Source organism: Lutjanus erythropterus, chromosome 2 (assembly GCF_056507025.1).
Source record: "Lutjanus erythropterus isolate fLutEry1 chromosome 2, fLutEry1.hap2, whole genome shotgun sequence".
NCBI lineage: Eukaryota > Metazoa > Chordata > Actinopteri > Lutjaniformes > Lutjanidae > Lutjanus > Lutjanus erythropterus.
Window position 1 is genome coordinate 41,255,059 of NC_139318.1, and position 26,109 is coordinate 41,281,167.

The window sequence follows — 26,109 nt, forward strand, 5'->3', positions numbered from 1 at the left end:
AGTGACTGAAACATTCAAAATCTTGGAGAACGACACCTGGGGCAGTGATATGTGACAGTCGTGGATCAGGATTTGACGTCACCCTGAGAGGATAAATAATGAACCCTGGCAGCTGCATACAGAGTGTGGTCGCTCCTTTCTCCCCTCTGTCTTTAGTCTAGTATCTGTTTTGGTATCAGCGTGTTTCAGCCTCTTCCTCTGACTAGAATGAGATTCTATTTGGTAGTTTTTGGTTTTCTGTTAAACGTGCTGTATGAGCCGCAGCAGGTGTGCAGAGTTCAGTTACCTGTGTACTCAGCTGGTGTGGTTAAACTGGCTCTCTACATCCCATTAAAGCCTCCTCCTCTCTGACCCCCTCTGTACATGTTGCTGCCCTGACCTGCAGGGTTCTGGTACCCCCCCAGCAGTCTGGAACCACTGAGGTCCCTGCCGAAGCCCCAGGCTAGGGCAGCGGCTCCTGCGGGGCCCCAGGCAGGGGTGGGCCCCAGGAGGCTATTTCTCATGGTGGCCAGGGGCCTCAGCATGGAGCCGTGGGAGAAATGCTGGCTGGGGAGTCGAGACAGGTGAAAGGGGTGCAGGAGGCCGGCGGCCCGCTGCTGCTGGCTGTGAGCTGGTTGTTGTAGGTGTGCGTGACTCTGATGGAGCTGCTGGTTGTTCAGGTGCTGCAGATGCTGTTGAGGCTGTTGGATCTGCTGTAGATGCAGCGCAGCAGGATTTGTGTGGTTTTCCTGGTCTGTTACCATGGTGACGCTTCCTGTTACCTTGCTGCCACTGGCGGTACCCACAGTGCTGTTACCAGGTGGTGGTGCTCCCTCTCCTCTTATTGGCTGTGCTTCTCTACAAGAAGAAAACAAAAATAAGTTCAACAGGAACATTCAGGCAAACTGCAGGACTTGAGGTACAGCAGATGTTTTTTCAGGTCATCCTCAAGAACACCTCGAGGGAATTTCTTAAAACTTGGTGACGCAAATGACCTCTTGGACTCAAAGATGAACTAATTAAATTTTGCGGTCAAAGGCCAAAGGTCATTGCAACCTCACAAAACATGTTTTTGGCTCAAGGATTCATACATAAATTCTGACAAAATCTAAAACTAATAATAGATCCTAGCCACAATTTGGCAGTAAACCATATTGCGACTTTGATAACATTTCGATTAATTGTTCAGTCCTAAAACAAATAGTTAAAAGCAAGTACCAAAGTACTTTTAGTGGAAACAATCAACTTCAATTCTCCTGCTGCTTACATGGACTAGTCTTGTCTATTCAGGTTGAAACCTGCTCAGGGTCGTCCGCACTGACAGAGGAATTATGTACTTACAGTGTGAACCACATGAAACATTTTTCAGGATGACGCTGACCTGACAAGACTTGTTACATCATTATTACAAACTGTAACTGTAATCAGTTAGTATTCACTGACCTTAATCTGTCGGCCTCTGCAGGACAGGCTGTAGAACTGGACGAGGCTGCGCTGTGTGTGGCTGTTTGTTGATCTGCTTTCTCTCTCCCGTCATTGGTTAAGTCTATGTGGCTACTTAGTCCCGTCAGTGCAGCTGTGTTCTGACTGGACGGAGGGGTGGGCGTTTCGCTATCACTGAGACCCAGGTTCCCTCCCAGTAACCCCACCACTCTTACTGGAGTACCATCTCTCTGATGTCCAGGCTCTCCCCCTCTACTCCTCCGTCCCTCTGCTCTGACCTCCCTCCTCTGCCCCTCCACCAGCTCCGGCTGCAGTGCAGAGTGAATTGACTCCAGAGTTGCTGCCACTGCTTTCTTACTCGGAGAGAGCGTGGCAGACTCAGCGGGAACACCTGGACCTAAAGGATGGGCGGCGTGATGACTTCCTGTGCGAACAGGAGCGGGAAGGAAGGTTGTGAGGGGGTTGATGCTCAGCTCTGCCTGCGAGTCCAACTGCTGCTGCTTTGACTGGCGTTCAGCCCGAATCTGTGACAGGACCCGTCGAAGAGCCTCAAGGTCTTTGTCTGAGTGGGGCGGCACACTTTCCTTATAGGAGGCGTCCGGGACGAGCTGGTCAGAGAGATGGGAGGGAGGGGGCGGGCCGGAGCCGGGCTGCTGGAGGAGATGTTGAGGTTGGTCATGGGATGAGAGGGAATGGATGGGTTCGGGGAAGATGGAGGGAGAGCGTTCAGACACAGAGTCACTGTGACTCAGCTGCCTGCCGAGACCTGAGGACAGAGGAGAACACTGAGTAGAACACAAAGTAGAGACCGGAGAACGTGGGTAGAAATCAAGGATCCACACTAGAGGTCCTCGCTTTTTTTTGGTTTAGGTTCCCATTTATTTAAAATAAAGACACTTATTTGCTATTGCATTCTTTTCAGATAACTGACAGATTAAATATTGGTCAAAAAGTGTGTGCAAATTATTGCATTCTGTTTTTGTTTATGTTTTACACAATGTCCCGACTGTTTTGGAACTGGGGTTGTAATAGAACAACTAGAACAGTTTGATAAGTTCAGGAAATTGCATCATTTTACTGGAATATAGCCTTTAAAACCAGGAAGAGACAACACTTCTGCCGTATCACAATATAATGATATGCAAAATCTAAGATGCAATGGAGACTTTCAAAATAAGAGAGACAGAGGCTTGTTCTGTTGTGTAACAGTGGAGATGAACGCCGGGTCACATGAATGTTGAGGTTTATGAACTTCAAGGTTCAGTGCAACAGGATCCAAGATTTCTTAACAGGATTTTTATGTTTTCTAATTTAAATAAAATATGTCCAACTGACAAACACTGACCTTTAGGAGAGATGTCATCCATGATTGGCTGCTTGTCCTTGATGTCATGGTAACCGACCAGTCTGGGGAAGTTGTGCATAAGTTCTTTAATACTGGCCACGATGATGCCACAATTGGAGTAGACATGGAACTCCTCATAATGACGGTCTGAGTTAAAAAAAAAAGACAAAATCGGGGCTAAAGTCATCAGTGCACTTCAGGTGGTAAATTAAATTTCTCACCCGCTGGTCACTGCTAAGTCACTGGTATTGATTAGTGCCAGAGGTCTTGAGATGTACGTACCCCTCAGGAGGATTGTGTGTCTGTACTGCGTGTAGCGAGCCTGGAGATCCACAAGACAGTTCAGGTCAGGTGACTGATGGTTCATCATGTCGCAGGCATGATACGGGAGGAACTCAATGATTTGCCGCTTCTGATAGGCTGACAGTACGTCCAATAGGCTGGCTGCTTCTCTCCTGAACCTAATAAATAAATGAACACATGTTAAAAGACTCACTTGCCTGTATGCACTTAAAACAGTCTGTCGCTGCCTGTAACTCAACTGCAGGGTGTAGTAGAGAGAATTGCACTTCTTCTACCTGTATGACAAACAGGATACTGACCTACACTGACTGTCAAACTCTAATCAAACATATTAATTAAAGTGGAAACTTTTCAAACCCTGTGTGACTCCAAGTGGTAATATTGTTGTGTGCTGTGCAGCTGTGGCAAAGAAAGCAGGTGTTGTGTTGAAATCTGTTTCCCCGTCGATATGTGTTCCCCTTTACTTACCCTGCTAAACCTAACCATAACCTATGCCTCAACCGCAGAGGACACCACTACCGGAAACACTGTCTGATAGGGTTCACATTTCAACACAACAAAGCTTTCTGTTTCCTCTGAGTCTGGTTTCGTAAAGAAGAAAGAAGTATGTGTGCTGATGAGGTAAACTGATACTGATGTAACTTTATATTAAATTTGGAAGCAGGCATAAGCTATTGTAATGATGTGCACTGCAAAATAGTTAATATTATGCTTTGCATCAATGGGTTGGGGTTAGCATGGAGGCGGGAGTAACATTTGAAGAAAATATTAGGCGAAATATGTTCATTACTTTAGTGTATACTGGAGTCATAATTTTAAAGTGACATATCTTGCCCAGCAGCAGTCAGATTTGCATAGTGAAAGTGAGGCTCAGGAACCAGTCTAAACGCAGACACTGTCATTATTCTATAGCTATTACACTGTGAAATCAACATTCATCTCATAACAGTTGTGTCAAATCGGTGTTACGAGAAATACAAAGTCACACTGATTCTATCAGTGTATGTGTGAATATAATGTCTGTGTTTCCATTTTCCATTGAAGAAGAATTGCCATAAATCCATTTGGAAGTCATATACAGTGTTGGGCGTAAAAAATAACATAATGCATAATTTCTCTTACATTATTGCATTCACCATGTCAAGTAACACATTCTAAAGGGCGCCGGAATAATTTCTGAAGGGGCGTCATGAAAAATATAGATAGTGTCAAACAGCCACCTCACTAATGGTTAAAATTTTAAAGCAGTACAACCGTGTCTGAGCAGACACATTACAAACACTAACAAAAAACAAAATTTGCATTTTGGAATATAACACAGCAAACATAACAAACTACTCAGCCTAGCAACTGCTTTGATTAAAAGAATCACTATTCAAATGCATGATGGGAAATGAGGACTATCGCAGAGATATATTAACCTTCCTGACAAACCTGAGCAGACAGAGAGGAGCGCACACTGCTCTGCTGATAAATATATTCATGCAGTATCTTTGTACTGGGCATCAGCCTCACATGTTGAAAAAATAGACTTAAACGTGTAAATACATGCTTCAGGACATGGCTGCACCCGTGAGACACAGCTGAGACATGAGGTGTCAGGAGGAAAGACTGAAACACCTATTTACTGTAAAGGTTCCAATACAGGACATATCACCATGAAACATTACCCTCTTGTATTTTACAAGGCCCAGTCGTACCTTTGCAGTTATTTTGGTGAAAGTAATGCAAAAGCTGTGTAACATTTCTTTCCACAGACACTAATATTGTAAAGATACTTAGTACTTTTAAATGAATTAAAAGTAACTTGCCCAACACTGGTCATATAACAAGTTCAAATTTTGCCTCACAATTATGTCAAGATGTTTTTCTCCACATCAAAATAATCCAGTTGAAAGGTGTCCAATGTCCAGCAAAAAACAACAACAAACATCTTCAACGTTTTCTCTTTTTTTCAAATAAAACTACCATGCAACATGTGTAGTACCACTATATGCCAAAAAAACGAAGAAAATGATGTGATTTCAGAGTTGCATGAAACTCTGACAATAACAATATATGACACACCCAGACATGTAGACAAACCTGTACATTACAGGAGAGAACTAATAACTAAGCAAAGAGTTAATAATTCAATCTAATAAAAGAGTGCATCAGTAAATCCATTCAGCTGTAAATCATTAAACATGTCACAGTTTCGTGGTGTAGTGTGGGTCATTATACAGTGCAGACAAAGAAATCCATACCTGGCTTGTTCTTTTAACTTCTTGTAAGTTTTATAGTGAACTTTCCACCTCCAGACACTCTCTGGAGAACTGTGCTGCTCCAGGAGCATCAGCAGTGCAGCCAGTTCATCTGCAGAACAACAGCCCATTAATCAACACATCAGTTAAAATAAATACACGTCAAATATGAGTAATGCATTTGTCTTATAACTGACTTGACTTAGAAGAGACTGATGAAAACATTCCTAAAATATTCCATTTTTCTCTATGACAAAAAATCATGAAAATAAGATTCTCATAATTGTGTGTTAAATAGGATAAGACCACCAATATACAGAAAAAAATATATAAATATATATAATGACCACAAGATGCATTATGTTGGATCCTGCTGTCTGATTTTAATCCCTGACCTACCGCAACTGATGATGTCTGGATTGAGGACCAACTCGTCCGAAACGATGCAGCCTCCAGAGACAAAGAGCTCGTTGAAGTTGCTGTTCCTGATGTCGTCTAGTGTATCGATTCCCACAAACACCACAGTGGGGTGTTGCTTCAGAGACACCAGACCTGGGATCTGAGGTGTGAAAACACATCAACACGCTTCCTGTAAGCCCCTTTTTGGTTTGCATTCGGAAAATCAGCCAGTGCATCTGACCAGCATGAAAACAAAAAACAGACGGTAACTGTAGTTGATGGTAAACTGCTTCCAGCTTTGCAGTTTGTATGAACTGGCATAGTATAGCATGGAATGAGGACGGCATTCTCACAGGATTGTTTCTTATCCGAGGATTGTTTGGAAGGAATAAACTGTTTGCTCATCCTTGACCACACAGCTTGCCTATAAAATGAATGTGCATTCTTGACTTGTTATTACACTGTGTGTGTGACTGTACTCTGATCCTTAGCAAAGTATTATTAAAACACGACAAAGACTTTGGTCATTGTGTCAACTCTTATTTTCAGATTTTCCACCACAGAAGCTGCCTGACTGCTGACCAGGATGTGGCTTCAAACCTGATGGAATGACAGATGACATTTGAAGGTCATAAACTACCTTCATGGATTCAACAACTCAGTGGAACATCTGATCTTATCTTAACCTCTGTGCACCTGCTACTTCCTCTTTTCTCTTCTGATTTGATAAATACAGAGGGAGAGTTCACACCTCTAACAGAACACTGATTCATGATATTTACACTGAGGAGATTTTCTCCAGAGGCTGCTGCAATGCTCAGAGGAGCAGGGCGTGGAGCCCCTAACAGTAGGTGATAATGATGAAATACCAGGTATGTATTCTGATTAGTGTTTCTGGAAGTTGCACAAATCTGCCATCAGCTAGGAGGCGACAACAGAAAGCACTTTCTATCATTTTCTGCCACTATCTGATCTCAGTGCCCAGAGGCTCCTGCTCATTTACAAATGCGAGGGTTTATGTCGATCCCAGAGGGGCTCGAGTCAATTAGTCGGTATAAATCTAAAAATCTGGCAGGGCCTCATCTTCAAAGACAAAGATCAGATCAAACATGTGACTTATAAGACATAAAACATCTGGATCAGCCACCTTGTTTACCGTCACTAGCAGTTCAGACAGAGAGTCAGAAGTTAAACTTATTGTTCAGAGGTACCTTGTGTACATGTCTAGCAATGTCTTTGTTCTTAATGATGACCATCAGTCTGTTGTCAGAGTTTTCTTGGTTCAGAAAGGCCATGGGACTCTGCTCCATGTTACCCTGCTTCAACAGGTGTTCCTACAACAGAAGAGTACAGACACACACACCAAACACACACACACACACACACACACACACACACACACACACACACACACACACACACACACACACACACACACACACACACACACACACACAGAGTAAATATACACAAAAATACATTAACTATACTTCACTTTATAACTGTCTTTATGGATCTCTGCAATTATTTCCCAGTCTGAACTCTCAGTCCTAGCTGGGACCAGTGCACTGGTATTTGTGTTAATTTATTGATTAGTGTTTGTTTATTGAGATTAAACCAATCACCCTTCTAACTTTTTACATTTTTCTTTATCAATACTGAAGCCACTTTCTCAAAACTTTTCATACAGTCTGCAATGACGACATACAGCTTGGCCAAACAGTTCCTCTAACATCCAAAACTCAGAAAGTATCTGTCACTCATAACTCACTGATCTAAAAACACTAACAACAGGAAGCATTACACAATTTAAATTTCATCTTTTAAGTTTAGACGACTTTTCACATAAATTGGTATTTCCTTTTTGAATAAGAATAAAACCATTTTCACTAAATTATGAATCAAAAATGCAGCAATTTGCTTCGCCATTTAAACTTTAAAACAAAGGTTTGTATGTGTTTAGCCATCAAAGCTCATCTATTTTTAACAAATTATTCATTAACTGTGAACTGTTCTGCCTGTGACGTTACCTTGACGTCTTCGTAGACCTGGTCCTCTGGGTCGGTGCTGTGGAGGTAGAACTGCGGGGAGTTTCTCTTGACGCCATTCATGATCTTCGCCAGGTTGTTGAATATCTCTGGCTGCAGCTGGCTGACGACGCTCAGGTATGGGGGGGGCACGCTGATGGACACAGAGGCCGGAGTGGAGACCGGCTCAGTGGAGTGTGATGGTTCCGTCGGGGGACTAGACACCCCGCCGAACCCTGGAATAGTCACCTCGCAGCCTGAACCTGCAAGACTTGTCTCACCGTCAACGGCGGGACAATGAACAGTCCTGGTGACGCCGCCATCTGGTGTGTGTCTGATGTTTTGAGTGACTGTCCTAGTGATCTCTAAAGTGCAACTTTCGTGTGGTGCCCAGTGGGACTGCGTGGACATATCAGGAGGAGGATGGAGGACGGCGGTGTCGGCAGGCTCATAGACCGGACCAGACGCAGAGGTAGCTACAGATAAAGTGATGTGAGAGGTTGGGGGATTCCTGTTGTTTGCATCATCAGAAAACTGTCTGGTGATTGTAAGTGGTGGCCATACTTCAGCCCCTCTGGGTAGCACAGGACTGACTGAGGCACCGACGTCAGCAGCTGTCAGTTCACTGCAGAGACCATCATTATCATCATCATCATCTCTGTCTGTCTGGGTATTAGCTGCTCGGATGCTGGACACAAAGTCACTAACTCTGCTGGCTAACGTGGCATCAGCATTAGTCCGGCTGGTGGCAGGCTTGTGGCTCAGCCAGCTCTCGTCGAGTTCTGTTAGCATGCTGTTGATGCTGTCCTGTAATGAGCTAACGTAGTCCTGGACAGGGGGACAGGGGTTGTAGAAAGAAACATACTGTGAAAACTGAGATATGGGTGTGTGTGGGAGTGTGTGAGGAAGTGCTGCAGTGTCCGTGTTTGAGGTGGAATGTGGGGACTGTGGGAAGCTGTAATGGATGCTCTCCTCCTGCAGGACGAGCTGAATCTCAGAGGAGAAGTCACCCAAATGTTTGTCCACAATGCGGTCAATGTATCTGAGAGGACGAGAAGGAGACGAGGAGACGGACAGAGCAAACAAAGAGCCACCTTCAAGTTCATTCCCTTCTCCATTTTGCTCCATATCATCAGTCACCACATCCATCATGTCCACCACCTCCTCCTCCTCCTCCTCCTCTTGCTTACCCTCCTCTGCCTCCTCATCTTGCATTTGCACGTCCTCAACCACCTGAGTTTCTGCTTCCTTTAAAGGTTCTGCACGTACATCCTCCACCTCCTCAGTTTTCCCCTCTGCATGTTCCTTCTCTAGCTTGATATGTGGGGGTGGGGGCTTTGTCCTCTCTGGAGTTGGAGGGATAGATGGCTGGATGGAGGCACAGATGGATGGCTCTTCTATCTCCTGAGGTTTCTTGTTTGTGTCCATGGACACTCCTGCAGGAGGGACACTATGTTAGACTGGAAAAACCACAGATACACACTGAGACAACATATCAACACATATCGAATCCTGACTGCTTCTGTGGTGTTGGTGATAGTGAAGTGTAGAATGAGATCAAAGCCTAATTTGATTAATAAACTTAGTAGGTTAAGAATAAATGACTTAATGTTAAAATACAGACAGACTGTTGACCAATTAAATTAAACCCTTAATAAATGAGTGGAGAAACATAATGAATTCAAACACATTAAGTCCTGTTTCATACAAATATGATCTGTTTTCAAATTACAACTCAATAAGGGGAGTCACATGTGTACAGGTCTATAAATGAAGTCACAGTGGTTTATGTACAGTTATATATAAGGTCACTCTTGTCAACAGTAAATAAAAAAAAACGTTCAACAAACCGTTCCACAAAAATTGGCGCTGGTAACCTACAACACCTGAGTGGAACTTGCAAGCACATCATGCAACATCACTGTTAGGGAAATTTTCCAAAATTCAGGTATCATACTAAGGCCTTGAGGTCATTGGGAAGCCTGCAATAAATTTCCCTTTGAGACAGCAGATGCAGCTGTCTGGTCCTTAGAGATAAATAAGAGAAAAATCTGATAGTGTTGTTATGGCAGCTAAGGTTGGAGATGTGTTTGCTGAGCTGTGGCCTCACTTGTTTTGGATCTGTAGACCAACAGACTAATTCTATATGCTGTAGATGTGTTGGCTCCGACCTTATTTGGGAATAGATTATTTATGGTATTATCTGTTAAAACTTAAAGACTATCCCAGGAGAACTGAAACTCCAGAACTGAAGGGAACATCAGGACAAAGACTGTACTGATTATTCTTTCATTAAACCAGTTTCAGCATAAGACATACTGGACTCCTGTGTACTTTCTCCTTTTGATGTATGAATAAAAGATAAACTACAACCACCACATCATAAAGCTTAAGAGCTTAACTTGTTTACTTTAACTGCAACAAGCTAAATTAAAGCAGACACTGTCTGTGAGACCGTTTATCCCTGGCATTAACATGCAGACGTGAATGTGCCTGTGATGCCTTGAGGAAATATCTAATCAAACCACTGCTGCACCATGGACATGTGATGTACTCAGGCAAACGAAGCCCATCATCCATGCAAAATTATTGTTTCTTATGGTTTATTTATCCAAATCAAGCAAGCAAACAAAATAACAAAAGATTCATGTTTCCTGCATGACTCTCCTGCTCAGATAAAAATCCATTTACCCACCCAGGTGCATGCTGGTCCTATCACTGCCTTCCTAATTATAACCCCAGGGGCCCACAGCGTTACCCCAACCACAAACAAAAATACTTATTATGCAAAAAAATAAGTAAGCCAAACAAGAAAATAATACTGATTAATAATTAGACTAAACAATAACTAGCAAATGAAAATTCTATCAAATTCCAATCTAAATAAAGCAAACATCTAGTGTAAAAAACATTGTCCGTCATGGCATTGACACTCCATTTACACTAAATTTCTGAAAATACAAAAGGGCAAATACAGTAAAAGGTAACCGATACAGGCTACTTCTTTGTTGCCTGTGGATAAAGTCCCTAGACAAAAATAAACAAATAAATAAATCGCACAGTTATGTGAGTGGGTGAGGAGAAACTTTATAAACTTTGTGAAACACTGTAGTCAGAGTTGTCCACTTGCAATTGGATCATCCAAGACACATCCTAATGCCAGGTGCAAACAAGCTATAAGTTTGTCATTCATCACTTAACCCTGACCGGCAGTATAACATCAAATCAAATGAAAAAGTAAAAGGCCAAAAAGTACAGACAGTTAAATGTGACAGTTGGCATCAACTGTAGCACTACATCTAAGTTCTCTCAGCTGGGCTTTTGCAAATACTGCAGCAGGAAATAAAATTGGACCGATTTTCATTCTAAGACCTGTATAATGGCCAGTACCTGTGACATAGCAGTCAAAAAGTCGTAATTATCTAAAACTTGAGCAGATGCACCAAGTGCACCATGAAATCAACTCAGTGTAGCTGAGGTTACCTGCAAACTCCCTGGAGGCTGTGGGGGCTAACCGCTCCTCGTTAGCACCACTGTGGTCCTTGTTAAATGTGCTGAGCTCATTGGACTCTGGGGACTGGCACCGGGATGGGGAGGAGGGGGGGTGACTGAGCTGAGGGGATGGGTATTGAGAAGGAGAAAGGGGGGGACTGGGCTGTGGAGATGGGCACTGGGAGGGAGAGGGAGGAGGGCTGGGCTCCGGGGATGGGCACTGAGACGGGGAAGCGGGGGGACTGGGCTCTGGAGACGGGCACTGGGAGGGTGAAAGGGGAGGGCTGGGGATGGGAGATGGGCACTGTGAGGGGGAGGGGGGAAGGCTGGGTTGGGGGGATGGGGACTGGAAGGGGGAAGGCAAAGGGCTGGGCTCAGGAGACGGGGTGGGGCTCTTCCTGGGAGGTTTGGTTGTTGTGGTGATGCTTGTTGCCGTGGTGAGGTGCTGGAAGCGAGGATCCTGAGGGATGTTGGTGTCTCTCTGGGTGTAGCGCTCTGAACACAGACCTGCAGACACAGTTCAGAGTCAGCCTTAACTTTTTCATTCTGGTCACTTCTGGCCAAGAGCTGCTCTCTGAAAACCAGCACTGCCTCTTGCCTCTAGTAGAAATAAACATTTTGCACAACAATTTTTCACCTAAGATTTAGATTTCATATGATACAGTTACATTATGATCTGATGTTTGTTAATCCTGAGTGCTGGGCAGAGCGCTAAGCTGCTCTGGAAATGGTTTTCACCATAGAGGGAATGAGATTAGAGGAATTGGGGCATGTTGTGCAGTGGAAGGTATAAAATACACAGTACCAGTCCAAAGTTTGGACACATCTTCTTATTCAATGTTTTTTTCTTTATTTTTCTTATTTTTGTACATTATAGATTAATACTGCAGACATCAAAACTATGAAATATGGAATATATCGAATTACGTAGTAAGCAAAAAATGTGACAAAATAAAATATATTTTTGCTTTTTAAGAATCTAAAATGTAAAGGACACTTAACAACGTTATTTAATCACTGATTGCAAGTGCAGGAGACAGTGTGCAGGAGTCTTATCGCTTTTTATTGTTATAATTATTGTTTACCGTCTCCTTCTACACACCTATTAACCTACAAGTGTGCCGGAGGTTTTCGCTCTTTACGTTTTAGATTCTGCAAAGTAGCCAACTTTTGCTTTGATGGCAGCTTTTCACACTGTTGGTGTAATCTGAAGCATGTTCATAAAAATTAAAAAAAAAAATATTGAATGACAAGTGTGTCCAAACATGTGACTGGTACTGTAAAGTGTTGACATACAATTTACAACAAAAGAACACCATGCAGTTCACATGTGGGCGCATACCGTCACACCACGCACACACAGATCAGACAGTGTGTATGCTCAGATGACTCATGCTGCCAAGCTAAGGATCTACAGTGAAGATTCAGGTTAAAACTTTGGTGTAAATCATGTTTTTTAAGTCGACTAGGCATGTCGGGGCTTTCATGGACTTGGATTGCACCATTGCTGCGAAACTCCAGCAGTGTTTTGTTAACTAAAAATCTAAACCCGACCTTCAATCGGCATGAGGGTGAGTACATAATGACTGAATTTTCATGTTTGGGTGAATTATTCTTTTAATGTTAACATGTTATCTAATTTTATTTAACCTTAATTTAGACAAGTAATCTCTTTGAGACGTGGTGTCTCATTTTCAAGAGAGACCTGCTGAAAAGTTTGTGTGTTAAATGGATCTATGAATGTTTCCTTCTGGTTTATATTTTGAAAATTCAACAAAATACTTTAATAGAGACAGCATTTCATATAAATGTTATTTGTTTCATGTATATCCCGACTGGGCAGGCAGACGGACAAACCTGTGATCGGGATGAGGACCCATGGGATCTCCACCTCTTCCTCCTCCTCTTCATATCCTCCTGCTCTCCTCCCCAACCATCCTCCCCCTCCTCCTCCTCCTCCTCCTCCTCCTCCTCCTGCTCTGCTTGCTGCTCCGTGGTGATTCATCTCCCCGCTGTGGGAGCTGGGACTGAATCCCTCCAAACTACTGACGCTGCCCGCCGTCTGCTCCTACAAACAAACACACACACACAAAAAACCCCCCCACACACTTTTATGAAAGAGGGTCTAGAAAAGTTGATAGTTAATGAAATAATTTTTCAGTTTTTTCATGCTAAGTCTTCCTGTACTTTCGCAAGATTATAATATATTTGCTCTGTGATAAAAAAAACAAAACAATCTGAAGACAGTAAGTGTTAAGAGAGTCAGTGGTCCACATAATCATTTATCACTTTATCTAACTCAGATTGCTGAATCTTGGCTTCACCTGATCTCATATTTACACAGACCGAGGACTGCTTTGTGACAGTTGGACTTTTTTTTAATTATTATTATTGCTATTAGTAGTAGTAGTAACATTTTTGTTAGGGATGCCAGACAGGTGTCTCTCCTGGCGGTTCAGATTGGTCAGTCAGGTTTTTGTTTTGTTTGTAGTATATATTTGTTGAAGTTTAACTCAAACCACACAACGGATGTCAAACACATTTTTTAAGTAGGTCAAAAAAAAACAGAATAATCTATTCATAAGTCTTTCACAACACTCAAAATCCCACAAAAATCACAGCAAGACATCCATCCCTCACAGTACAGTCACACTGGGTACCGCTTCACGACTGGTGTTGTACATATGGGAACACACATCATCATAATCCCCAACAGACCATCAGTCCATATCCGCCACACTGCACCTTATACTGTGTTTGCTGCTGAGTGTGTCTCACTACCTGACTATTGTACTACGAGTATTTACTTGTTTATAGTATTTTTGTAGTATTTTTTATTGTTTATTTTGTACTTTCATACTTTTATAGCCTATTGTAGTACACCCATATGTTACATTGCCTACTTTTGTACCTTCATATTTTCTACTGCTTATTTTGTAGTGTCACTTAACCGGGGGTGCATCAGGATGATGTGTGTGACGTACAGACAACGTTAGCCCGAGGGAAATTAAACTACACCGACTCAAAGGTGTCTGCACTGAACCACACCTGATCAGCTGATTTTCCTTGTATCTGTAAAATGATTTGTGGAAAAGACACCATAAAGCCAGTCAAAAGTATTAACTCAAAACTTCACAGTTACCTCCAGCTCCTCCTGCTTCCTCAGGTCAATGTCACAGTTGGTGGGCAGACCCAGCTTGGCGGCCAACTTATCAAATGGAAAAGGATCCCTCGGTTCCTCCTCTTGCACTTCACCATGACTCTGATGGGTCATTCCCGTGGCAGCCTGGGTGATGCCTGTCAGTGGGCAGAGACAACTTCAGTCATTTTCAAAGACCTGTCTTTCATCAACAGTTTTACTGATGATTCAAGATGTCCTACAACAACAACTAGCAAAAGAAATTGACACTTTGCAGTGACAAAGTTAACAGATGCGAACAAATGAGCAGAAAAGAACAAAAACAATATGAATAAAGAGTTGAAGGGTGTAGTATGGTAGTTTCTGTATCCACTCACCTGTCAGAATGCTGTGAAGTTTGGCACAATGTTCAGATCCATCTTCCTTCACATCAATGTCCTTCAAACCAAGTGAGCGAATAACAGACACAAGAGAGCCAGGAGAGGCAGGGACTTGGTTTCCATCAACTAGGAGCCAAAAGCATAAAAGAAAACATGTCAGTAAACGACACATTGTCCATTGTTAGCGAGATAAAATAATAAGGGTAAATGGTCTCTTAAGGTGTTCAGTCTGCTTTCTCAGTGTTGACTAAATGTTACTGTACTGTTTGTATTGTTGTTGTTTATTTGCTTATTTTTGAACATATTAATATGTAACATATTGTGGAAAAAAAGGTGTTCAGATTGTATGCAAAGAAAAAACTTTAACAACTCTCAACTTAAAGAAAAAAAAAAAAAACAATGGGAAAGCAGCTGAATTACTTTGTGTTTCCCCTCAGTGAAGCGTGTTGCTGACAGGGGAAAAGATGCTGCTAGTGTTCGGGGCTGTGTCCAAAGTCTTTTTCCCAGCTGAAAAAGGCCAGGCGGTTTTCTGAAGACACCCAGCTGGGAACACTTAAGGGCAGTTTGGAGGCACAGCGGTTTTTCAACTGCTTTTGGTTGCTATGATTTGGTTGCAAATGCCTAATTTTGCAGACACATTAAGATCTCAACAAATATCTTAAAAATTAAGTATTTGCTCTGGACGAAGATTTTAAGAACTCTTTAGGGGACACAGGCTCTGTCTCGGTCTCATGTCTCCTCACCTGGAACCTTGCTTTGTCTTTCAGGTTCTTGTGATGCCTTCAGGTACTTAATCGTCCTCGCTGCCGTCTCCTGCTCCAGTCGCCTCTTCCTTCCTGGTGCCTTTACTCCTCCTCCCTCTCTGTTCACCTCATTCTCTGCATTCCTCTTACACGTCAAAACCAGGTCTATCACCTGCTGAATCTGAGTGACAAAAAAAAACAAAAAAAAACACTTTTGAGTTCTCTACAGACTGAAAAGCCAACATGGCAAAAATAGATCAATCACAAGAGAATTTAGCATTTTTGAATAAAGTTCTTTGCACCACACTGACACCACGTTGGTAAAGAAATCGTCATTGTTCATACGCATATTTTTTCCAGTGTTAGTCAAGGTTGCCCAAATGTCAGTTTTCACCTTCTGAGTGTTGGTCTGTCCGCCTCTGGCGTCGCTGGTTGCCTCCCTCCCTGCTGCTTCTCTCTGGCCTCCAAAGCTCTTCCTGACCCTCACCTCCTGTGGCTCCTCGGGGCCGCAGTGCGCCTCCACCATCAGTTTGGCCCGGGCCACTGACAGCAGATAGAGGGTGGGGTTGTACAGGTAGGAGCGCAGATATCCATCCATGTTCACTCGATGGTGTTTGGGAGCAGGAAACAGCTTTTCTCGCTCATTGGATTCGTACTTGCCCATGGGGTACTCTCGAACCTGTGGAATGAAGACAGAAACACGGGCTTTAGATTTACAACACTAAAAGAATGTGGATGCACCTGACATATACAGAGATAAGTGTGAAAATATTTAATTTTTTGAGACTTTGTGAGTTTATTTTGTTTACTGGACATAGTGAATGTAGGTAGCATACATAATGTCGAGAACTTGCCACTCTCAAAATGCCCCAGCTGAGACTCTGAATCACGGGAGGGGGTTGGGGTGGGGACAAAGATATCAGCAATCACCATTTGGTACACTGACTGTGGCCATTTGGGGAATTTTAACATATTGCCCAACCTTACAGTGCACAAAGCAAGCTCCATACAGAAATGTGTTTCCCAGTTTGGAAACCCTATCCAACACGTCTGGGGTGAACTAGAATGCAAACTCTACTAAACTCCCTTCTGGGTGGCTGAGCAGCGACAGCCAGCGCAGCTCAACAAGCAAAGAAAAAGATACAATAAAAAATCCAACGACGATCATGTCATAGTCACCTTGCCGTCGTTCAGGCCGATAAGATATTCCCGTGCCTGGCGCTCCACACCGGCAGACAGTTCAGGAGGGGGGTTGGCGCGGGCTTTGACCAGGGCATGGTGTAGCGCTGGGATAAACTGGTTCAGACGTGGCATCACTGTCCCAGAGGACATCGATGACTCTGAAGTATTACGGGAAGACGAGGCGCAGCTCAATGCTGTGGGAAGAAAAAGAATACATAAATATTTACATCATGGTGATAATTTTCAAGTCCAAGCTTCAGTTCGTACCTACTGTAGGTGTTTAGCCTCCACAAAGGATTCCTCTATGCTTGTTAAAGCTGCAATGATGCAGAATTGCCACCCACCTCTGCAGCTCTACTCAGCTCTGTGAAGCCTTTAAGCTTCTTTTAGCTCATTGTTTTTAATTAGTTTCTTTTGTGCAACAGGCAACAAAACACAGATGTCCCAAGCTGATCCTTAGGATCAGCATCTGGAGTAGCTTAAATTGATATCGGCTAAAATAAAACTGATCAAAAACTTAAATGTGACATCCCTACTGGATAATACATCATTGGGAAAATAATGTAAATGACCATCCAGCAGGCCTTGTGTTACTCACTGGATTTGGCCACATCTCTGGACTCTGGGAAGACAAACAAGGCCTGAAGACACCTCTTCCAGCTCTCGCCTCTCTCTGAAAACACAATAACATGGTTTCTGTAACCTGAGGTTGCTGAGTATCATTTATTCTGCATAACAACACAAAGTTGACATCTCAGGAGTGTACTGGCCCAAAATATGAATATTGTGAATCAACAATACTTTGCTAACTGCCAAGTAACCGAGGTTTATAAGTGTAACAATTCACTCCACCTCATGCAGAGATTAAAAGCAAGGACAAAAGACTCGGATGACAATTAGCCTCTCTGTTGTGACTTGTTTTTAACCACATGGCCTGTCAAACATGATCCTCTACATAATTTACATGTACACGTCATACCAGCAGGTGATGCCATCTGAACACTGGATAGCAAGAAGAGAAAGCCTCTATCTGTGAGTGAAGTCACCAGAACCTGTAGGAAGAACAAACGACTGTCATTCAATAATTCTCTAACTTCCCACTTGTCTTCCCTTTCCTTTCTTTTTTTTCCAATACACCAAATACTGCAGCTTTCTATTTTAACACTAACACTGTTCTATTCACTTAACATTTCCAGTCACATCTTTGCCATTTTTTCTTCAAGGAAAATCAACATTTTTCACAGATTTTTCACCATAAAAGCCTATCAATAAAGGGAGAGATTAAGTTCACTGAGCACCTGGAACACTTTTAATGTGAAACACCTTGAAGGAAGTTTTGCATTTTATTGACAGTATTTTAACAGTGATTAAAATATGTTACAAAGTAGAAGCTACTGCTTGTAATGTTTGAATAAAAACTGTTTTTGTGTTTGAAAGGCAAAGTGAGAGCATAATAGTACAACAGGACGTTGTTGTTGTGCTCTGATGAGGTTTGTTCTGTTGTACATTATACCAAAGACTACAGGTAAACACAGGAATGTTTCAGGGAACAGGGAAGATTAGGAATTGATTCAAGGCTGTTTCAAATAAAGGCATAGTTGTCTCTCATATTTAGAAAAACAAAGACCTCAGCTAATATTTATTAAGTTACCATATGTTAATAATGTGTGTACTTTACATGACAACCTACTTTTCTCTGTAGTGCATCAGCATCCAGCGTACTCAGTAAAATAAACTGAATTCAATATCAAATTAAACTGAACTCACCACTCTCTTTTTCTCCAGTTCTCCCAGCAGTTTTGTTACACTGGTCGTACACCGACTTCTGTCAGTCACCTCCAGAAGAGAGCAGCAGTGGCCGTCCTTCACAACTACACACACAAAACCTTATTTATTTTCTGTTTCAGTTTGAGGTTACCAATACTTAGACAACATACATACAACATACAACAAAACAACAGTGATAATACAATAGAAACAGAGAAGGAACATGTTCAGGGAATGTTTGGCTGATGGTGTAGAAGCAGTTTCAAAATGGTCAACATTAAAAAGTACTTGATGTCAACACATATTTAAGTATTAGTCTTCCAGGTCTCATCAGCTGCTTCCTGGTGTGTAATGTGTCATAACAGTGGAGGTATACTGGACCTCACCCTCTTGGCTGCTGTTGTAGAGGTTGTAGGAGAACAGTTCAGCGGGGAGGAGCTTGGTCACCTGGTCGAACCTCATCAAACAACCAATTTCCAACTTCTCTGGTCTGAAGGAGAAACATGGTGAGAAACACACCGAACAAATCATTTTAAAATTTGAGGATGCACGTCTTCAGCTCATAACACAGACTCTGTATTAAAGTAACTAATAACTAACTTCTAGTGGGTTCTAGTTAGTTTAGCTCTCCTCAATTGTAAAGGCTTGTAGCCTAGTGATGGTCAACTTCCAGAGTTTACCTTGGGGACGCTGTTGCTGTAATTCTGAGAGCTAAAAATTGTTTTCCAGTCATTTTTTAAGTCTGTGTGTCCATTCGCAGATCAGCTGACTGAGCTTTAGCGCCCACAACAAAACTTTCTGTTTTCTTCCTGTTCAACTATAAGACATCTTAGAGTCATCTAGTGGTTAGTTCAGCAATTCACTGGTAAGTTTAAGGGATTTTTTTTTCCTGAGAGGACAGTGAAATGGCATTGCTAGTGGTGGTGATGCTAAGGGGTTGGTGTGGGACTCCAGACGTGAACAGGCCTTTCAAGCTGTGGAAGCTGTGCTGTGCAACTCGCCAGTTCTTGCTGTTCCCTTCAAGTTGGAGGTCGATGCGAGTGCTACAGGTGCTGGAGCTGTTCTGATTAAGGAAGATTCGGCAGGCATTGATCACCCTGTCTGCTACTTTTTCAAAAAGTTTTCACAGACCCAGCAGAACCACAGCATTATTGAGAAGGAAGCTGAGGCTTTGCTGTGGTCCTTACAGTATTTTGAGGTATATGTTAGTTCCTCTTTGCAGCCTCTTGTTGTTTATACGGATCATAACCCTTTGGTTTTCTTGCATCACATGTACTTCTTTTGTTACTTCTGATGAAAGCTGGTACCTTCTGCCTATTTTCAGATTTTCTGCTCAGTGATGCAAAACACAGTCAGTTCCTACCTCTGCACTGGACACATATGATTTTAATTTGATCCTGTCATCCGATTCTATGTAAGGCACAGTTCTGGAGCACTAAAAAATTGCTCACAGTCAGAAATCATTTCTGCTACTCACAATCGACGGGGCAAGAAGGGAGGAGACGTGGACTGAAGGGAGATCTGGTAGAGAACGCTGTAATTTTTCACCAAATCTCCAGACCATACTGTGAACTTTGCATGCTCTGAGATAAGAAAACACAATATGAGAGAAATAGAGCACATTACTGTCAGGTTGTTATTATGCTGTGTTCTTGATCTGTGAGTGTGAACTATCTTGTTTAAGGTCTGGTGTGATCGTATGGAAAACAGAGACCAGTGCTTACCTCTGTTCCCTTCTGCTGATTGGCTGTTCAACCTGTCCATCAAACACAACACACAAAGAACATTTAGATATTTACTGCTGAGATCAAGACTCAAAATACAGTGTGCAAAGCAGCTTTAAGTTAAGTTTCTGGTCTTTACATTCAAAAATTATTTACAAACAAAACTGATCTGAAAAAGTTGTGGCTGTTTCTATTTCTGTATAAAAAAAAAAATCATAAATTACAATATTAAAATATGCAAAAATAATTGGCCAAAACAAAATTTCCCTGAGCAGTCTACTGTTCTCTGCACTGGTTAATTTAATGTTTATTATACAGCATGTTTTAGGATATTTTTTAATTAAATTATTAACGTTATATAACTTTAAATATTGTATTATTAGCCAGGATGGCTCATTGACATAACACAGAGCTGATTTTTTAACTTGGTGATTTCATACCTGACAGGGGCCAGAGGTTTGCTGGGAAGTGGAGCGTCTTTTCCTTTAAACTGGAAGGAGATGACGGCATACGGACAAACCTGGCGAGGCCGCTGCCGCAACTCGTCAAATAAATACTCATAGAAATAGTGCTGAAATAAACAACAGAGCAATAGCATTAAAAGCCATAGTTTACTTCTTTAAACATTTTAACAAAACAATTATTTTTCACTTGGTACCTAAATCTGTCACCACCAACTACATGGTTTTAGTTGTATTTAGGGGTATCAAGCAACAGTGCTGTTTCTTCCATAACTTGACCCAAATATGAACCATACTGATGACAGCAACAACAAAAAAGGTCATGTTGATCATTGAAACAGCTTACAGATAAACTATGATGCACCACTGCATCAAAATCATTTTTGTCCACGTGTAATTATTTCTAGGATATAATATGTGTTTTCACTAATGGTTTCTGTGAGACTCTTCTGAGCCCATAGTTGTTTTCCTGTGTGTGTGTGTGTGTGTGTGTGTGTGTGTGTGTGTGTGTGTGTGTGTGTGTGTGTGTGTTCACCTGCGTGAGTTCGAGGGCGCGGTAGGAGTTGAGCGAGGTGACTTTGCTGGCATTCTTCGAGATGTGGCTGTCAAAGCGAGGCGTTGGATCTAGAAGGTTCTTCATGTTTTCATAGATGCTCTTCACCTTCCCCTGAAACCAAAAATAGAAACAACTCCACTGTCAAAGGGTGATTATTATAATTTTTATTTTTAATATTATATTGTCCTGATTTCTTCTAACTTTAAATAGATAACCAGTAACAAACACTGAAATACAAAAGAGTGAAACTTAGGGTTAGGGTTTATTCTTGGGATTACAGCCCCCTCCCAAACCAAGCCTTCTCATGATCATATTTTCCTGACTGGTCAATAAGCAGACCGGGAGCTCTCTGATTGGCAAATACAAAAACTAAAATGACTGTAATTAAGAAGGTGGACGTGACCGCTGAGCAGAACAGAGCAGGGGTCTGGTGTTAGACCGAAGACGTGGAGAAACTGAAACTTTTCTGCATTAAATATCAACAGTTAAAGAGTAACTAATACTTGCACTTATGTGACTCTGATTTTTCATGACAGTGTGAACAGCACAAATCACATGGAATCTGCTCTTTTCAAATCTGATTCAGGCCAGTTTCATATGTGGTGGTAAATCAGATACAGAAAAATGACCTCAAGAGTGATCAGTCAGATTCATGTTAGGAATTCATGCAACTTTTATGACACTCACTCGCCTTAAGTGAGACAGACATAGTCATAAATATCCTTTGACATCCTGAAATTTTGGATGAAATTTATTTCTATGAAGTCATTACTGTCCCGTCACAAACCCACTACTCCTGACTCTGGTCATTTTCTGGCCCCCAGTCAAAGTTTACAGCAGTCTGTCCACATCATCGATGTGGATCAGCAGAGAGGCGTGGTGTTGTCCAAGGCATTGCTGTCAGTAGTCCAATAAGTTATTGTTTGGTAACAAAAGGCGGTTGCCAGTTGATTATCGTGACCCAGTGACACAGTTCCTGTCATAAATTATCCTCACATTCAACGTTCAAACTTACAAAAACTCTCCACCCAGTGATCTAGTTGAGACCTTATAAGCCATGTGCTAAAAGAAAAAAAGTTATGAATAACCTCTTCCAGTCCATCCCTTTTACCATAGACCCATTTTCATCTTTTTTTTAAGGGGGGGCTTTAGGGGCAGACAGCAGGTCAACAGTTTATGCCATTTAGAGTGACACACATCATCTGAAAGCTGAGAATGTCAAGATTAATTTGAGGTGTAGCTCATAAATCTGTAATAAACACCGTGTTTTAGTTAGGCCCCTGGTGAAGACATTTATGGGTGAAGAAGGCCTTCACCCTTTGCACACTTACTGAGCAGTCTCTGGGTGTTTGAGGCTACAGATATTGTCCAAATGCCAGACTGCTTTTGTAATACTGACTGAAAAACTACACTGACTGAGAGCTGGCTGGTCCCCTGATGATACGTGATTCTGTATGAAATGAGACATACAGTAGAGAGGCAGGCGAATGTAATGTTACTTTAAGCTTTGTGTGTTGAATTAAACTCACATATTCAAGTACAAACAGCTGAAGCTCTTGAAGTTCATTCCTTAAAGTGGAGACTGACAGGAAGTGCATTTCACATCAGCGCTTATTTGAATTGTGAAAGTTTAGAGTGTATAAGGGATTAGTGCACTGCCAGGCCAAGTATGTGACGGCGACTCCCAGGCTCAATCATGTTGCATAAATTGTTGCTGCAATATTTGGACTGATACAATTTGTTACACAGATTTGGAGCAAAATTTGATTATTTTTGAGAACTTGAGAATTGATAAGAATTGTCAAAAACCCCTCGAGTACACACAAAGAATTTTGACATTTTGAGATTTTTGCAGGAAAGGCATTTTTGGGATGGCAAGCACTCATGTTCTGCAAAATACACAGAAAACCTCCATATTGTCAATTGGATCGGCAACAATCAATTAATTGATTATTAATCAATTATAAAATTGATTGTCAACTATTCTGATAATCGATTAATTGGATTTGGTAATTTTTTAAGGAAAAAAAGTCCCAATTCTCTGATTTCAACTTATTAAGCGTGAATATTGTTTAGTTTCTTTACTCCTCTTCCCCTCTGACAGCAAACTGAAAATCTTTGGGTTGTGGACAAAACAAGACATTTGAGGTCGTCGTCTTGGGCTTTATCGAAATACTGATCAACATTTTTCATCATTATATGGACCAAACAATTCATTAATGGAGAAGATGATCAACAGACTGATCGATAATGAAAATAATTATTACAGAAACAACTTGAAAAATACGCCCAAACATGTGGAACACACAGACGTACGCTTGGACCTTTTTTTCAACTGACAAGATTGTGACAGGATTTATTAATTGAGAAAATAATCAACAGATTAATCAGAAATGAAATGACTTGTTACTTGCAGCCCTATTGTCAATATAGTTAGGAAAGCCATGCATCCCCTGGACGCACCAGGCCTCTAGCAAAAACAAGTTACATCACATTTCCTGCCTCTGACAGATGAGCTCACACAGGCAGTGACAATGACAACCCCGGTCAGCTGACTTACCTTCATCACTTTGAAGATGACGATCTCCCCCGTGGCTCCAGGCGTCATGGAATTAACCTGGAGCAGGTCTGAGTATCTGGAGAGATACACTCCTACACACACACACACACAAACAAGAACAAAGTTAAGATATCAGGTCTTATTCTTTCCACCTCACACTATTTTTTTTATCCATATATGAGGCTGATTCAACAAACGAGGTGGATTTCCGTGATAAATCAATCAATAAATGGATCAAAAGTATGAAAAACAGGACATTATTGTGTTATTTTCTAATTATGTATTAATAGAATACCTTTATTGGGGTTTCCCAGCACAGTGATCCAGCTGTGACCCACAAACAGCCCCTTCTCACAGAGCGCGGGCAGCTACAATAGACAAACAATTGAGAAAAATTTAATCATTAGATTATTAATTGGATAAAATATCAATCTTATGTAAAAAGACAGCTAGCAACACAGCTTTATTACATAGGACAGATGAAGACTTGACAGGAAAACAGGGAGAGAGCGGCAGGATGACACACAGCATAGAGCTGCAGGCACTTCAAGAGACTCTTAGACTCTGTACATGGGGCGCACGCTCTGTCAATACAGATAACTTTGGTAGATTTTAAAAACACGCTTAGAAATCTTAAATTTTTTTCCTGCTTTGTTTCTGTTTTACTGCTGAATGTAATCTCGGCATCATTGCAAATGAGGCCACTCTCAATGTATTCCTGAGAAGTAAATAAAGACTGAATGAATGCTTTGGCTTGGTTTGACGCTAAAGCGTGCAAGGATTTGCCTCTCCATTACCACAGGGCAAACCATTTAAAGGTGTGTCTGAGGTGATCGTAAATGCACCACAAAGATACCATGATGTCAGATACTGATGTTTTGGGCTTGTAATGAGCCCTGAGCACAGCAAAATAATGAGAAAACAAAGAAAATACAGGCAGAGGGCAGGATCTCTGCAGATACACACATTTGTAGTGGAATGATTGGAAGGGATTATGTTTATATGAATCTTTACAGTGTATTTTAGGAAAATATTTGAATGCTATGCCTTTAAGTGTTATTTTGTTATTTAAACACTTTTATTATGAAGCAGCCAAATCAGGACATGTTTTGTTTTCATCAGCAGTAACTTAACACGATTTCTATGTGGCTGAAAGCGAACACGAAACAGTAAAATAAAGAAGAAATCGGCGAGACACCACCACAGCCCTCTTGGAGGTGGGTCAGGCTGGCTTTGGCCCCACTCCAGAGAAGGTCCATCTCAGACGTGACTCGGCACTGCTCTGCGCATGAAAAGTTGTAATGGAAAAGCAAATCCGTGCAGCGGAAAAGTTCACTGTTAATACAAAGCACGTTGTTAATCTCACCTTGCCACTGTCAGTCAACAGGAAACAGTAGCTCTCCTCCAGCTCCTTGTCTGTCCTCCCGTCGGCTTTCATCTCCTTCCTCTTCTCCACAAACTGACACAAACACACACAATTAATCCATGAACAAATAACCTGGTCATACCAAACATGGTTCCATAGTAAACAACTACAGCCAATTCTAGCTTGTCTGAAAGTTTTTTTTTTCTTCCCTGGTTGAAGATAAATCTAGCCACATAGGCCAACCACGACCACCCCTCCATATAATGATATAATGACTATTTTGACTAAAATTGAGAATGAAATATGTGATGCAATTAGTGGAAATTAGTCCATCAGTCTCTCACCTCTTTCTCCAGCAGCTCGCTGTGAACGAGCCGAGGTTTGCAATAGGTGAAGCAGCCAGCAGAGCTGGTGTCGATGTAGCTGGAGGTCAGGATAGTCATCATGTCTTCATACTCCCTGGACTCAGTGGAGACATCCTGGAAAAGAGCTGAAAGAAAGTAAGATGGACATAGAGGTCAAAATGTGTTTACTCACTGGATTCATTAATAACCCCTTACCACTGGTGAATATGTACAGAAAGTTATGTTCTATCCATAGCTGTCAAAAGCCTCTGCATTTGACTAAGAAGCCTGATTCCAGAGCCTACATGGGTAAAAGCATGTGGGAACCTGAGTATTGCAGTCATGTGTGACTGTTGAACATGCCATTCAAAAACCAAGGGCATTAATCTGCTTCTTACACTCTTCTGGTTTCAGTCATTCCACCATATTTTAGAACGTCGCTGCAAGGATTTGCTCCCATTCATCTTGAAGAGCGTTACTGAGGTTCAACACTGTTATTGGGTGATGAGGTCTGGCTCATGGTTGGTGTTCCAGCTCATCCAAAAGGTATCTGATGGGGTTGATATTTGGGCTCTGTGCAGACCAATCAAGTTCATTATTTATTTATGATATTTATATCATTGTAGAGCTGCTACATTTGTCAACTACTAAAATAA

At 41.8% G+C, this 26,109-nt stretch overlaps 1 protein-coding gene across 1 annotated transcript in view; it reads right to left on the minus strand.

Moving 5' to 3' along the window:
* Nucleotides 1-242: 242 nt before the first annotated feature.
* Nucleotides 243-26,109, minus strand: part of tasora (transcription activation suppressor a) — a 30,694-nt gene continuing 4,827 nt past the window's right edge. Inside the window, exons 2-28 of the mRNA XM_084740131.1 lie at nucleotides 25,454-25,599; nucleotides 25,110-25,202; nucleotides 24,039-24,111; nucleotides 23,744-23,835; nucleotides 21,163-21,294; nucleotides 20,607-20,737; nucleotides 20,167-20,198; nucleotides 19,920-20,025; nucleotides 18,829-18,932; nucleotides 18,443-18,546; nucleotides 17,655-17,727; nucleotides 17,270-17,348; nucleotides 16,673-16,862; nucleotides 15,888-16,172; nucleotides 15,494-15,674; nucleotides 14,748-14,876; nucleotides 14,374-14,528; nucleotides 13,089-13,299; nucleotides 11,223-11,738; nucleotides 7,743-9,175; nucleotides 6,924-7,046; nucleotides 5,713-5,872; nucleotides 5,317-5,425; nucleotides 3,050-3,228; nucleotides 2,768-2,914; nucleotides 1,423-2,188; nucleotides 243-837 (exon numbers count right to left, since the gene is read on the minus strand). Coding sequence (XP_084596257.1) covers nucleotides 321-837; nucleotides 1,423-2,188; nucleotides 2,768-2,914; nucleotides 3,050-3,228; nucleotides 5,317-5,425; nucleotides 5,713-5,872; nucleotides 6,924-7,046; nucleotides 7,743-9,175; nucleotides 11,223-11,738; nucleotides 13,089-13,299; nucleotides 14,374-14,528; nucleotides 14,748-14,876; nucleotides 15,494-15,674; nucleotides 15,888-16,172; nucleotides 16,673-16,862; nucleotides 17,270-17,348; nucleotides 17,655-17,727; nucleotides 18,443-18,546; nucleotides 18,829-18,932; nucleotides 19,920-20,025; nucleotides 20,167-20,198; nucleotides 20,607-20,737; nucleotides 21,163-21,294; nucleotides 23,744-23,835; nucleotides 24,039-24,111; nucleotides 25,110-25,202; nucleotides 25,454-25,599 — 6,266 coding nt within the window. The 3' untranslated portion in view covers nucleotides 243-320. The remainder of the gene's footprint in view (nucleotides 838-1,422; nucleotides 2,189-2,767; nucleotides 2,915-3,049; nucleotides 3,229-5,316; nucleotides 5,426-5,712; nucleotides 5,873-6,923; nucleotides 7,047-7,742; nucleotides 9,176-11,222; nucleotides 11,739-13,088; nucleotides 13,300-14,373; nucleotides 14,529-14,747; nucleotides 14,877-15,493; nucleotides 15,675-15,887; nucleotides 16,173-16,672; nucleotides 16,863-17,269; nucleotides 17,349-17,654; nucleotides 17,728-18,442; nucleotides 18,547-18,828; nucleotides 18,933-19,919; nucleotides 20,026-20,166; nucleotides 20,199-20,606; nucleotides 20,738-21,162; nucleotides 21,295-23,743; nucleotides 23,836-24,038; nucleotides 24,112-25,109; nucleotides 25,203-25,453; nucleotides 25,600-26,109) is intronic.